Source organism: Oryzias latipes, chromosome 17 (assembly GCF_053564925.1).
Source record: "Oryzias latipes strain Hd-rR chromosome 17, Olatipes_Hd-rR_3.1".
NCBI lineage: Eukaryota > Metazoa > Chordata > Actinopteri > Beloniformes > Adrianichthyidae > Oryzias > Oryzias latipes.
In genome coordinates this window covers 35,148,012-35,162,808 of record NC_136253.1, presented here as the reverse complement: position 1 = coordinate 35,162,808, position 14,797 = coordinate 35,148,012, and the positions used below count along the sequence as shown (strand labels likewise).

The window sequence follows — 14,797 nt, the reverse complement described above, 5'->3', positions numbered from 1 at the left end:
ACTTCCCTTCTGAATTCACGGAGGAGCTGGAATGCAGAACATCTGGAGTGTTTCGTCCAAAGATGTCATCACATTTTTACTTTTCATACAGATTCAAACCCAGTGAATCTTTATTTATAGAAGAATTTACAACCAAAGTGCTACAAAAAGATGAGATGAGACAAACAGAGGAACTAACTAGAAACATAAAATGGATAAAAGTGGAAAAACTGAAGGCAACAAACAGGAAACTCTAACATGAGCTGACAGGAAGTCAGATTAAAATGAGAAGGGGGGTGCATCGGGGTGTTAGACTGACTTACAAGTTTAATTTTTCTCCTAATTCAAAGTTTTTATATTTTTACATTTTGTGAGGATTACATGTGGTGACATGTAGTGTAACGTTCAGCCGGTCCGGGTTCGATTCTTGATCTCTAAGCCATTAATGGATCATTTTGTTTTCTCATTTCTGATCTGGAAGAAAAGTAAAACAATGTTTTAGAGCAACTTCGGGAAAACATTTTACCTGGAGGGGCGGCATGAGTTTGGAAACGTGATTCATGAAGCTCAGATGTGAATTAGCTCTTTGGAAAGGAACTGGATTGAATCCACATGGGGGGGGGGGTCACTGAGGAGATGCTAATGGTCATTAAAAGTTTAACAAGCTGTCAGTTTATGAACATCTTGGATGTAGAGTGTAAGGAAGTGTAGGAAGTTGGTGTGTGAAGTGCAGACAGGAAGTGCGTCATGCTGTTCATTACACGCACACGTTATACACACGCCGTGAATTTCCCTTTTGTACTTTTGTTTTGCAAATGTTTGACCGCAAACTTCTGTGGATTTGACACAACTGCAGATAATCTCACAGCTGTGAGTGTGTGTGGGGGGGGGTTCTGTAAATGATTATTTCACCCCCCACACCACAGAATACGAGACATTTGATGGCATCATGAGACTGTTTTTTCTTAGAAAAACATAAAAAAACTTCTTTTGAAGTGGAGTTATTCTCAATAAAAGCTTCTGGCTCCTCATTACCTTCCTCAGAACTCTCCTGGTTTCCATTGCAGTAATAAGGAGCCATAAAAGGCTTCGGAGGCCCTCAGAGGTCCCTGGTTACAGCAGCATCCTCCTACTTATGGCTTCAGCACAGCTGCTCTCTGGGTCAGCAGGAGGACATGGTCGTCCTGGTACCATGTGAAATCACTTGGACTCAGACCAGAACCTGGATCCCTGCACCAGCTGGTAAAGGCGATCAGGTTCAGAGGAAGTTCTCCTGTGGTGTGGAAGACTCATCTTAGAGAGACTCCTCAGGTATGCAGCAAAGCATTTCTGGTTTGTGGTGCTCCAGTCCTCACTGCAGGAACCACCAAACCACTTCTGCACTGGCAACCTTTTTAGAAACGTGCAAACCCCGCCCAAAAATACACGTCAAATGTGGTGATTATTCTCAAACAAAAGCACCTGCAGCCTAGCTACACCCCTCTAGTGAAGAGGCAGGCGGCCACCACCAGACAAGTCAGGGGATGGTCTGCTGGAGCTGAGGAGGCCCTCAGAGACTGCTTTGAGTGAACGGACTGGAGTGAACTGATTGGGTCTCATGGAGATGACATTGAGGGAGCTGTGGGCTGCATGACAGACTATATGAACTTCTGTGTGGACTTGGTGGTGCCTGTCAGAACTGTCAGGAGCTTCTCAAACAACAAACCCTGGGTTACCAGGGAAGTTAAGGCAGAAGAAGGCTTTCAGGAGCAAAGATTGGGAGGAGACGAAAAAAGGTCCAACAGGAACTAAAAGTCTGCATGAAGGAGGCCAAAGAGGCACACGGGAGGAAACTAGAGCAGAAGTTGACGGATAACAACCTGCGTGAGGTCTGGAACACCATGAAGACCATGACTGGATGCAGCAAAAAAGAGGGAGGTGCGACAAGCGGTTTCTTCAAGCGGTTCAGCTCCCCCCAGGCTACCCCCCATGCTACCTGCTCCCCGGTGCTGCAGTGCCCCACCAACCTCCCCAACCATCTTGCTTCTGCTGCCCCCCCTTTCCCCCCATCTCAGTCATCAAATCCCAACAATCACCCTTTTTCCATCACTGCTGATCAGGTGAGCAGGGAACTGAGACGGCTCCACCCCAGGAAGGCAGCTGGCCCAGACCGAGTGAGTCCACGGCTCCTTAAGGGCTGTGCTGCAGAACTGGGAGAACCCCTACAGCAGGTTTATAACCTGAGCCTGCAGCTGGGGAGGGTCCCATCACTGCGGAAAACATCATGCATTGTTCCTGTGCCCAAGAGGAGTCGCCCCAGTGAGCTGAACGACTACAGGCCGGACTACAGGCCCTTACATCCCATGTCATGAAGACGCTGGAGCCTGCATCTGCGACCCCGGGTGCAGGGGATTGAAGACCCTCTCCAGTTCGCCTATCAATCAAAAGTAGGAGTTGAGGACGCCGTCCTGTATCTTCTACATCGGGCCCTCTCCTACCTGGACACAGGGGGCTGTGCTGTGAGAATGCTCTTTTTTTTACTTCTCCAGCGCTTTTAAGAAAATCCAGCCCCTCCTTCTCCAGCAGAAGCTCCTCTCCCTTGGTGTGAACTTCCATCTGGTGTCATGGATAACGGACTTTCTGACCAACAGGCCACAATTTGTCAGAATGGGGAGTTGCAGTTCCTCCATACTGACTGGCAGCACGGGGGCTCCACAGGGCACAGTGCTCTCACCTCTCCTCTTTACCCTCTACACCACTGACTTCCACTACAACTCTGATGCATGCCACATGCAAAAGTTCTTGGATGATGCAGCAATTGTGGCATCTATCAAAAAGGGTGATGAGGGGGAGTACAGACAGCTGGTGGAGGACTTTGTGCACTGGAGCCAAGGAAACTGCCTCCACCTGAACACATCCAAGACAGAGGAGATGGTGCTGGACTTCCGACGAACACCTGCTGCAGTTCAGCCCATCCTCATTGGTGGAGCAGAGGTGGAGGTAGTGGATAACTACAGATACCTTGGAGTCCTCCTGGACAATAAGCTGAACTGGTCTGCAAACATGGACTCCATTTACAGGAAGGGGCAGAGCAGGTTGTACTTTGTAAAAAGACTCGCCTCTTTTAATGTCAGCTCAGATCTCCTTTTTATGTTTTATCAGTCTGTTGTTTTAAGTGCCCTGTCTTATGCGGTGGTGTGTTGGGGGGGGTGCGCGAACAAAAAGGACATAAAAAGATTGAATCGTCTGATCAGAAGGGCAGGCTGTGTGGTGGGGCAGAGCCTGGAGACAGTGGAGGTGGTGGCAGAGCGGAGGATACTGTCCAAACTGGACAGCATCATGAAGAACACTGGTCACCCCCTACATGGACTCTTTACTGACCAAAGGAGCGTATTCAGCGACCGCCTTCACTCTCTGCCATCCTCCACAGAAAGACTCAGGAAGTCCTTTGCACCGAGTGCAATTAGACTGGGAGGGGAGGGGGCATGAGGAGGAGTCACTAAACGGGCAACTACTTTTTACCACTTTTATGCTTTTACTTACTTTTATTTTATTTTATGCTCTTATTATTTTATTCTTTTTACTCTGTTTTTAGTGAGTGTGACTATTTTATTGTTTCATGACTAGCCTACCTACCTACCTGCCTACCTGCCTGCCTATCTATCTAAAAGGCCTGTCCAGCGCATGTCCAGTGCAGGTTCTTGAACGCGTCTCACATGTGCGGTCTGAACGCAGCTTTAATGACTTCTGTTCCTTCGGCTGAGGCCTGTTTCCAGCTGCTCTGAGAAGTTCACCTGAGTCCTCGTTAAAGTTTTCTTGAGGTCCAGTAGCAGAAAGTCACACCTGACTCACTCACACTGTGAAAACAGCTGGACTCGAACTACAAAGCAGGGCAGTGTCCACTGCTCCATAGCAGATGAAAAACCTCAGAGAAGCATTTACAGTCCAGATAATCCATAATAATAATAATTCGTAATAAAACAAATGTATTATTGTTATTATTATTATTATAAATCATGGATTCTTCTGGATGAAGGACTTTCTTCACTTGACCGTCGTTTGAAGAAGATCCAAACCTACCTGAACATTAAAAATGACAGCTCCTCTTCCTCAGCAGGATTTTAATGAGCGTCATGAATCGACTTGTTCCTCTGCACGTTGACACAGATGCTGACCTTTGACCTCACCAGTGGGCCAACATGTTTTGGTAAAGCTGATCACCGTCTTCCTGCTGGACCATGAAAATGTCCTCTGGCTGCATCTTCAGACACCCGTCCCGGACAGACACCACTTTTTTTTTTAACCTTCTACATTTTTCCAAGTCACGACCTGCCTTCTGTCGTTTAATGACATGTCATTTCCATTCATATTTCTCTGAGTTCCAGTTTTTTAAAGCTTCCCTGAATCGTTTTCAGCTCTTCCAGATGTCGTGAAATTCTTTGGATCTCAGAGATGACATTATGAGTCTGCATGCAGTGCAGGACGCGGGCTCCTGGGCAGGATTGCAGGTTTTACTGCGCTGAAGAGCACCTGTTTGGCGTGTAATTACACTGTACATTTACAGAGCCCAGGCTCCGCCCACTGTCCGCCTCAAACATTCTGCAGATGCCGTTCCATGAATGATGGTCTGCAGGAATGCCTGAGATCATCACCATCACATCACTGTCGAGTGGATGTTTGGGGTTCTTTGAGTTTTGTCTGTTGCTGCATGTAGAAACCAAACATGCAACCCCCCCACCATAGCTCACATGTGTTTGGTCTGTGGGCTGAAGACATGGAAGCCGCACACAGAGATCTTCTCGCTGTGGGACAGATCCAGCTAAAGCCGAAAAAGGATCTGAGATCGGGAGAAGCTCACTGATCCAGTGACAGCGAGTACTGCATCAGGTCTGGCCCGCCTCTTTGCCTGCTCCTCTGTGGCGTCCTTCAGCAGAACGGAACAGCCCAGTGGCTGCAGATGTCGGGTATTGGCGCTGCGGGACCCAAAATGCTGGAGATCAGGGGAAAAAAACTACCAGAAAAGTCTCCATTTTTAATTTTTTGCCCATGATTTTGCTCTGACCAGGAGAGCAGGGGCTGAAGGGGGGGGGGGGGGGTGTAGCAGCCCCTCAGCCACTGAGGGCGGGTCAAAGGGGGCGGCGAGGGGGGGGGGGGGGGTGGCGCTTGTGGGCCACACAATGCAGGTTTTGTCAGGAACTGGTGGTGGAGGGCCCAAAATGCAGGAGACTAGGCTTGGTGAGAGAGAATAAAGCTGTTAATAGACAAACTGAAACATGAAGAAAAACTATGAGAGAACCAAACTGGTGACACAACAGAGCAGGGGGCCATTCCAGAAGTCCCGTTTAAACTAGCCTGACTTTAACCCTGAACTCTGGCTGAAATCCGCCTGAACTTCCTTACTCTGGGTATGTCGGTTCCCAAAGACCGGGTATGAGTTGGTGTAATTACGCTCCACTTGGTAACCCTGGGTTAATGCACGTGCACAGCAGGTACATAAAGACATTCTCAATGGATCAACGATTTCCAGAGTCACCATGGAAACGCGTGGAGAAAAAAAGAAAGCGCTATACTTCAGTGAGACGGAGTCTGAGATTTTAATGACGGCATATGAAGATTATACGTCCATCAAAAAAGTAACACGGCTGCATCATCAGCAAAAGAAAGAGTTTCTGCTTGGAGAAAAAGAACGGACAAAGTAAACGCACGAGTTTCTGATCTCATTTCTATTTTCATTGTGATGCATGTTTATATAAATTATCCAACTTAAATTAATTATTTCAATTGATAACATGTAATTGAGTTAAATATATTTCTAACTTCTATCCAACTCAATAATTGTTTATACAACTCAAATTTACATATTTATCTAACTAAATGTCATTTTACTCCAATTTAATTAAATGTTTTTCCATCTTAATTTATTGTACTTCTTGAACTCTCATGTGTCTACGTTTGAGGCTGGAGATATTCTTATTTTTATGACATTAAAATGAATGATTCAATGTGAATTAGCAACATCAAACTCAGATTTTGTTATAAGGCTATGACTTAGACTTCAGCACTTGTGGTGCTTAATATCCTCATCATCCTCTCCCTCATGGTGCTTAAAGAATTAATTATAACAGTACAAATAACACGGCAAAACACAGTAAAACAGCTGAACAACTAAACACATTTGGTCAAAAACCCACACTTAAACCCAAATCCGTCCGGACAGGCAAAGGGAATGGTATCCCACAATCCCTTGCGGTGCCAACCTAACAGCAGCACCAAAGTTACACCTACTTTATTGAATTAATTTGAATGAAAGTAAAATAAATGTCTGATAACTACGTGTTATTTTTAAGCTGACTGAATAAAAAAATGATTTATCTTAACTGAAGCAAATAATTAAGTTAGATCAAAGTATAAAGTTTATCTTTCCAACATCCATATGTGGTCTTATCACCCTCTCATGGTGGAAAAAGTATTATCTGAGCTTCTTCATCCACTAAATCATCTTCAAATGGACACGTCATGCTGCTTCACCTCTCTGAAAACAAACTAACCTTCAACTAAACCTGCTCCAGACCAGGTTATGTTCAGAGCATGAGTTACTACTACTTGAAACATACCTCTGTTTTAGGATCTGAAAGCTGAGGTTATCCACTTCCTTAGCCTCAAACTTACCGTGGTAACTAGCATAACCTGCTTTCTGGAATACCCCCCAGGGTTGATCATTGTTGTTTTTGTTTCTAACTCAGGCCAGTCAGCTGTGCAGCTTTTCTTTGTATTTTTTGGAGCATTTTTTTATTATAATTTTTTTACATGTCTTCCAAGGCCGATGAAGTTGCACAGCTGATGTGTCAAATCTTTCAATAAATAAGCAGGAAATAAGGAAGAAAAAAAAGTTTGTGACAATTGTTTAATGAAAAATTCTGTTGTGTATCATCGACACCCGTCTGGTTTCTGAGCTTGTGCTCCGTTTCCATGGTTACCATCAACTGCATGTTCATGTGACCGGAGCTGAAGGCTTTGCAGGCAACGTGGCACCACCCAATCGTCACAGCCATCGCACACAGCTGTCCTACAGGCCCCGCCTCCAGTCTGCTTTTAAATGTTCTATGTTTTACAGAACGGGAAACGAGTACGTTCAGTATTCTTGAAATGCTTTGAGGCCTAGAAGATGGAGTCTTTTTTCTGCTTCTTGAGAAGAGATTTAGCAGCAGTGAAGTTTTCATCAAAGTCCGTGATGGCGTCGTCGCTCAGCTGCAGCCGGATGCTGATGTTCATCAACAACAAACAGCTTTAACGTTTGAGTTTAGCGCTGAGACAGATCATAAGAACAAACAGAAAGGTCGGTCCTGTGACCATGAAAACCTCTGGAAGCTTCTCGAGCCTGAATTCAGGTTTGAAAAGCTTGGAGGAAACGTTGGTTTAGAGCACATCAAAGTCTGGTATCAGAATCCTCTGGAGGTCTGAGCCGCAGACACAGCAAATAACCGCATTCCAGCTGTGCAGCTCCAGGAGCGCAGCCAATGCTGCAATGTTTTTCTGACACTACAAATCATTAGAAAGTACAAAAGCAGGAGGAGAGCAGCTCTAAATGCAAATGATCTCCGGGCCGTGTGGCAGGACCTCCACTGGTTGGACGTTTGTCTGCACAGGAGCCAATCCTGGGGCCCGAGCGGCTCGCAGGAGCTGCCTTTCCTTTTTAATGATCGCAGGGCCTCCTTAAAAATGTTTCCCTCCTCATACACAGGAGCAGAGAGCTAAAAAGTTCACTGTGCAGGCCCCCCCCCGCAGGAGCCTCCGCATCCGATCCCAGAAGACACCTTCACAGGTAAGGACACGCTCAGAGGGACTTTCTGCTGAAGGGTTTCTTTGTTCTTTACTAAACCAACGTTAGGTTTTTGTTTTTTCTCCTGTAAATGTCTCTAAGTGTTTTCTGTTTCAGACGTCAAAAACGTTTATTGTTCTGGATTTCCATCTGCAGACAGAAACACTGGTTCTGCTGCAGAATGAAGTGCCTGTGGTTTGGGATCACCAGGATCCAATAATGTTGAGTTTGTTCTCTCTAGGAAGAACATAAACATCCGACATGCTCGCCGCCGGACGAGCTCCCCTCTCTGTCATCCACACTGGACTCCTGTTAGTCGCCGTCTTGCTGCCAGGTGAGAAAAATTAAACTAACAAACCATCTTTGTTTTTTAAACCTTTTTTGAGACAAAATCTGTTTTCTTTTTTATCAGAATTTCCTGCAAACGTTTTCTTTTATTTGAGAATCCTAATAAATAACAGCAGTGGTGATTATTTGCAGATCTGATCTTGTTCACATCTTAACATCTTTCAGGGTTTAATGCAGATGAAATGAGACCAGCATGATGACGTCCTACTGAAAACATGTCAGAGCGCCATCTTTTTAACCCCTTGATCAAATAGTTTCTGCTCCACCGTGACCATAAAAACTCATTCTCCCAAAGGGAAACTGATGTGGACCACAGACATTTCTGAGGTTCTACTGATGTCACCGGGTTTCTAATGGCTTCATTTTTAACTCAAAGGGGAAAACATAAGTGAAGCTTTTGTTGTATGACTATGAATAAGTCCAGGCATCAAGATAAACATGAGAAATATATAGAAATATTCTATTTCATAGTTTTATAATTTTTCCCATCAGCCTTTGCATGAGCAAGGTTTTTTTTTAAATATCTTTGTAATGGATAAATTCTTGATTTTATTTCTCACTTGCTCTAAAAACCGATTTGAGATTCAATAAACTACATTTTATTGAAAAAAGGGTTTGTGATGATCCTAGAACTTTACACAGAACTACCACATATAGTACTACTAAAGGTACTATTAGTGAGTACTTCTGCATTATTTCCCCTGCCACATGTGCAATAATATGCCCCTAAACCCATCTTTGTATAATTATTCTTCATTATTTTAGTATTCTTTTGTGTGTCCTTTTGCAAAGTACCACCACTGAATACTATGAGTACCTGTGTATTATTTTACAGTTATACGGTTCTTCTCATCCTTCGTGGCTTTGTTGACCTGTTGATGTTGCACAGACGACATGGAAGGCTGTTGGTTCAAATCCATGGACCCAGTGGCTCCCTGCTGGGCTCTCAGCATTGAGGGGTGGGATTGGAGGGGGGGAGTGCAGCTCACCGCTCCCCCAGGGGTGGGGTGAAAACAAACTGATGGGACTTTAACTCTCACTTTGGAGGCAGTAACGGACGCTTTTCTGTTTGAACTTCTGCATGATCCGTCCAGTTTTTTAGGGGGAGAAATTTCAGCAATGTGTGCCTGAAGCTCCCTGTTGAGCTTCAGGCAGAACTTTAACCGCATTGTTGCACTACCAAAAAGCTCAGAGAGGCTCTAACAGGCCTGGAGGTGAGCAGAAACAGAAGCCCTTTGATGTGAGTCATGAAGAAGCTGCATCCTCGTCTCTCAGTGAAACAGCAGGAGGCCCTTCAGTGCCCCCAAACCTTTCTGGAGTCGTAACTCCGCTCTTGGAGGTTCTCCACGTGAAGCTGTGGAGGAATCTGGAGCTGCAGTGATAATCAGCTGACTCGCCTGTTTAGTTGGTCATTAACCTCCTTGCAGAAGCTCTGCAGAGCTGCAGGCAGACACATCCTCTCACTCCCATTAGCTGCTGTTACAGTAATTGGTGTGTACATGGGGGGAGGGGGGGGCTCTCTTTGTACTTTTACAGGTTTACTTTGGGGGGGGCTCGGTTGTGGCATAAACTCCACAGATTGGGTTCAAAGCTAAACTATACAGAGGCCGGGTGGAGGCCTGGAGGTGGGGGTGGTGATGGGGTGTTTACGTGCGGGATGTTGGCTGTGAGGAGGCGCCGGAGCTGCAGGACCTGCCGAGTTTCTCCCAGAGGCTCGTTAGGAGGCTCGTCAGAGTTTTCCCTGGTGTTCGGGGAAAAACTCGACATCTGTTTCGGGTCAGAACGTTGTTGCTGACGCTGCAGTTTGTGTCCTTGCAGAGTTTCTGGGCGCAGTTCCTGTTCAGCACCAGCAGGATGAAGGTGATGACCCCCCCTCACACACACACACACCACACACACACAACGCTCAATGCTCTCAGCTCGGGGATCGTTTTGGAAAATCGTGCAAGCAGCAAATGTGTTCACATTTGAAAAAATCTGTCGTTCCGAGGAACTTGGGGGGGTTTGAACGCCGCCTGCTTTGCTGAAACCTGACGGAACATCTGCTGGTCCAGGAGTAGAACGGCTCAGTCAAAGCCGTGACGCTCCGGAAGAGACGCATGTTCCTCCCCGTGTTAAAGAAAGAAACAAAAAAAACTTGTTTCAACTTAAAAAAACTAGATTTATCTGCAGTTATATGTCAGTTAAGACCCTTTAACCTGCACAGAACTTAAAAGAAGTCAAATTTTACAAAACTGGTAGGAAAGTAGAGTATTTATGCTGGAAACTGACTTAAGAAATGTCAGGGAAGGAGGTTTGAGGAGGTCACTGGTTCAAAAAAAAAGTGCTCTTTGGTCAGAACATCCGACATTCATCAACATATGAACTTACTGTGATCAAATGTACCACTAAAAGCGAAATACCGGTAAATAGTTTGTCAGTCATTACACAGATAAGAGTAATTAACTTGTTAAAAACAGAATGAACAAAAACAAATATAAATAAAACATCATCTCACATCTTCACAATTACACAGTTCATGCAGATGCAGGTTCACATTTTTTTGTTTTTTAGCCTAAATTAGTTTTTGCAGATTTTAATACCTGACTTTAGAAAGAAAAAGAAAAAGCAGAACTAAAATAAACTTGATGAGATGTGAGGCTAAAAAGTCAAAACAGGTTCGATGGAGAACAACTGAAAACCCTGGACTTAAATATGATGAAGGACAAACAGCTGATTGATCGCAGAGCTGATGAGAGGAGACGGAAAATAAAACAAAACTCAAGTTCAACTAAAGTCAACAAAACCAGGAAAAGGCAGCATTTCTGCCAGAGAATGAACAGGATGTCAAAATGAAAGAGAGAAAAACGTTTTCAACTAATTGCAGAGAACAGTTTTTGTTTTTTGTGCCCCCTCCCTCTGTCCACAGCGGCCGCCGCCGACCTGAAGCAGCCGGTTCGCAGCAGACGGAACGTGGATGTGGTGGCGGTGCCTCAGTTCCAGCGCGTGCCGGACTTCTGGGGGTGGTACAAGTACTTCATGGACACCCACAACCAGGAGGGAGTGAGTTCCTGTTCCTCCTTCATCGCCCAACGTCTTCCTCTACTAATGATAAAACTGTACTTTAGTTTTAAAAGGCAATATTCTTCCGTGAGGTCATTTTTTTGGTGTTAATTTGAAGGTTTAGTCTTTAAAAAAGGAACTTCTCGCTGTCATGTTATGTGTTTGTAAGTTCTCCTCATCCTCCAGCTTCACCCCTCAGAGGCCTGAAGGTTTCTAACTTCACTGATTCCAAAAACAAAAACCATATTTGGCCCGATCTTCTAACAATCCAGAGTCAGTCTGAGGGACTCCTTTTGGATCAGGACTGGTTCATTTCTGCTTGTCTTGCTGTGCTCCAGGTGGAGGACCTGGATCGTCTGTACATGGCTTACCTGCAGAACAAGCACAGGTCTGAGGAGGGCCCCACCTTCAACCACTACCTCAATCACCTCAGTCAAATCTACAAGGCCTGTGCGGACTCCGACGACCCGGAGTGCATTGCCGAGTCCACCAGCAAGCCCAAAGCGGCTGTGGTGATGCCCGCCCCCATCAGGTCTGCTGCCGTCAAGATGTGCAACCCCTACCTTGACCCCTACTGCCTGTACTCATTGTCTGCCAAAGCTGCCGCTCCGGAGCCAGCTCCGGCCAAGGTGCCGGCTCCTGTCCTGAGCCCGGTGCTGCCCCTACCCCTAAAAAGCCCCACCGGTTACTACTACTACGCCCCCGTCCTGGAGCCCTTCCTCAGTGCCGAGCAGAGGGCAGAACTGCTGAGGATCTGCCACCCTGAAGACGTGGAGTGCCTGCAGTACCACCTAAGGGCAGCTTACGGCTACCGCCCGGCCCTCGGTCCGGCTCCATCCTACGCCGCCCTCAAATGTGACCCCAAGGACCCCTACTGCATGCCGGCCCTGGTCCAGAAGGCCCCGACCGGCTTCTACCACCTGCTGCACCCCGCCTGTGACCCGGCCGTGGATCCTCTGTGCGTGAACAATGTTGGCCCCGCCCCTCTGGCTGCTGGGGAGGCTCCCAAGGAGCAGCAGTGCAACCCCCTCTTCGATGGGGGCTGCAACCCCCTGACGGCCACCAAGCTGTCCAGCCTCACGAAGCCCGTCCTGGAGTACGCCCCCCAGGAAGAGCCGGCCCCTCCCGCCGCCCCCCTGACATGTGACCCTCGTTACAATCCCTACTGCATACTGGCAGCCGCCGCTGCCCTGCGCCAGCCCCCCCGGCAGCTCCCCCAGCACCAGGTGTGAATCTGACGTTGTGGTAGAAGGTTTCTGTTGACTAATCCACTGTAATCTGTGTCTTTAATCCTAACGTGGTTTATTAAAATCAGTTGGTTTTACTTGATGTTTAAAATTCTTTGCTTTTGTTTGATTCAAAAACACAAATCAATCAATCAATCAATCAATCAATCAACCAGGTACGCTACCAGCTCGGCGTCCGCGGTAAGACCAAGGAGGGCCACGACTGCTACGTGCACTATGACAAAGACTGCACCCCCGTCAAGTCTGGCCCCACCGACCCGGCCCGACCCTTCTGCCACCCCTACGACCCCAACTGCTGGAAGTTCGCTCCACCCCCCAGCGTCGACGCCCCAAAGCTCAGCAAGGACGGCGTGCTCCTCCCCCATCCGGACTGCGACCCCGAGATCGACTACAACTGCCGCCTGCGTCACGCCGAGCCCGCCGCCTCTGCGGACGAGCCCGTCGCAGACGAGGACAAGATGGCGGACGAGGCGGCAAAGGAAGTCTCCGCTCCTCGCTTTGAGGACTTCCTCAGAGGAGTCCTGAACCACCACAAATGAAAGCTGGCCTGCTCCGCCTCTGGACTTCCTCCCGCAGACGCTCGTACAGGAAGCAGCTTCTCCACCCAAAACCTACTTCTACCAACAAAAATCTACGTTTTCTCAGCTTTGGTCCAGATTAAACACGACCAAGCAAAGTCTGCAACCAAATTCTGTGAACTGTGTGCATGAAATCCTCCATGTTTGTATGCATTTTTTCTGAAGAGTCATGTGTATAGATGTGTAGTTTTAGCAAACCGCTTTGGGTTTTTGGACATTCTTCCTTTTCTGCCTTGTATTTAATGTTTTCCAGTATTTCTGTGACACTGATAACCTTCACATGTCCTCCTCCTAGTTTGGACAAAGTTCTAAATAAAAAAAAAGAATCTGTTGAGTTTCTGGACATTTTTCACGTTAAATTATCTGCTCGGCAAGAAAGCAGGAAACCCTCCTGATAGTGTGACCCTGTTTTTATGTACAGCACCTTGAGCTGTCGTTGCTGTCATGAAAGGTTCTATATAAATAAAATTAATTTGAATTTTGAATTTGTGATGAAGAGGGTTCATTCATCCTACCTGAGGACACAAGTTCCAGAAGACACAGTCATTTTCCAGCATTAGCTGCTGTAACAAACATCCCATAATAGTAGCGGCTGACCACCCTCATTTTCCATATTATAAAAGAACAGAGCAAAGACAGAACATGTCCTTCAGTGCCTTATTTCAGATCCGTCCCACAGATTTGAGCGACCTTTAACCCTTGTGCTATCCTATGGGGTCCAGATGACCCCCCCCCTTCCATCGAGGTGTTCTCCCTACCATGACAAAGGTGGATAAAGGTGGAAAGATTTCATGTAATCCATGGACACCAGTGAAGATCACAAATCATTGAAGAAAAAAGGTTCAGAGCACTGTCTAGTGGGTCTAGATGACCCCACTCCCAATAATAACGTGCCTAGGATAGCACAAGTCAAAACACAATTGTGAATTTATCGCACACAATATCTGAGGTAGCTAAGGACCATCAGGGTTTACCACAAAATTCCTTGTTTTGATAACAGATGACTTAAAATGTCATTGAATTCAAACCTTTGGTTTATTGCAAACATGACGTAAACAAGTATATCAATCAACCAAACTTTAATTATAGAACCCCTGCTGGAACTAAGTGAACCCATCTGTCCATCTTCAGAACCCGCTGAACCCTTAATGCAGGGGTCGGGAACCTATGGCTCGCGAGCCATATATGGCTCTTTTGATGGTCACATGTGGCTCGCAGACAAATCTTTAATTATACTTTTTTTTTTTTTATCATTAGTCCAGTCCTTCTCGGGCGCGATGCGATGCCAGAGGCGCGCAGTAGTAGCGGTGCTTGGAGAGAAAAATCTGCGCCAGCACTATCAATTACTATAATCTATCTCGCAGAGTTTGTACCACGCGGAAACCTGTGAATTGCCGTGCCTAAAACTGCGCGCTCTCGTCTCTGAGAAAGAGCGCGCATTTGCGGGGACGGGATGTGTGAGGGAGAAAGCAGAGAGAGGTGGGGGGGTTATGGGGACCGGCAGCAGGTGAATCGTGCAGGGATTGTGAAAACGTAAAACCCGCTGCCCGTCACTCGGCCACCAGCGTGTGTGTGAATGTGTGTGTGACTGGGTGAATGGGTCTGTGACTGTAAAGCGCTTTGTCCTTGTAGGAAGAAAGGCGCTATATAAGTATACGCCATTTACCACTCACTGCAGCGTGTGAGTGTGTGTTTGGCTCCCCGTCTGCATGTGATCAGTCTTTGTCACATCTACAGAACATTCAGACCTACGATGACGTTTAAAGTCTCAACGCCTGCATGAAGCAGAAACTCACCACGTATCA

The 14,797-nt window shown here is 46.5% G+C and overlaps 1 protein-coding gene across 1 annotated transcript; it reads left to right on the top strand.

Moving 5' to 3' along the window:
* The first annotated feature begins 7,618 nt into the window (after positions 1 to 7,618).
* and2 (actinodin2) lies at positions 7,619 to 13,326 on the top strand. The gene is made up of 6 exons (XM_004079453.5): positions 7,619 to 7,780; positions 8,019 to 8,111; positions 9,944 to 9,985; positions 11,034 to 11,167; positions 11,506 to 12,393; positions 12,570 to 13,326. Exons 2-6 carry the CDS (start codon positions 8,039 to 8,041, stop codon positions 12,951 to 12,953), a joined length of 1,521 nt encoding a protein of 506 aa, XP_004079501.1. The 5' UTR covers positions 7,619 to 7,780; positions 8,019 to 8,038; the 3' UTR covers positions 12,954 to 13,326.
* Positions 13,327 to 14,797: the final 1,471 nt, after the last annotated feature.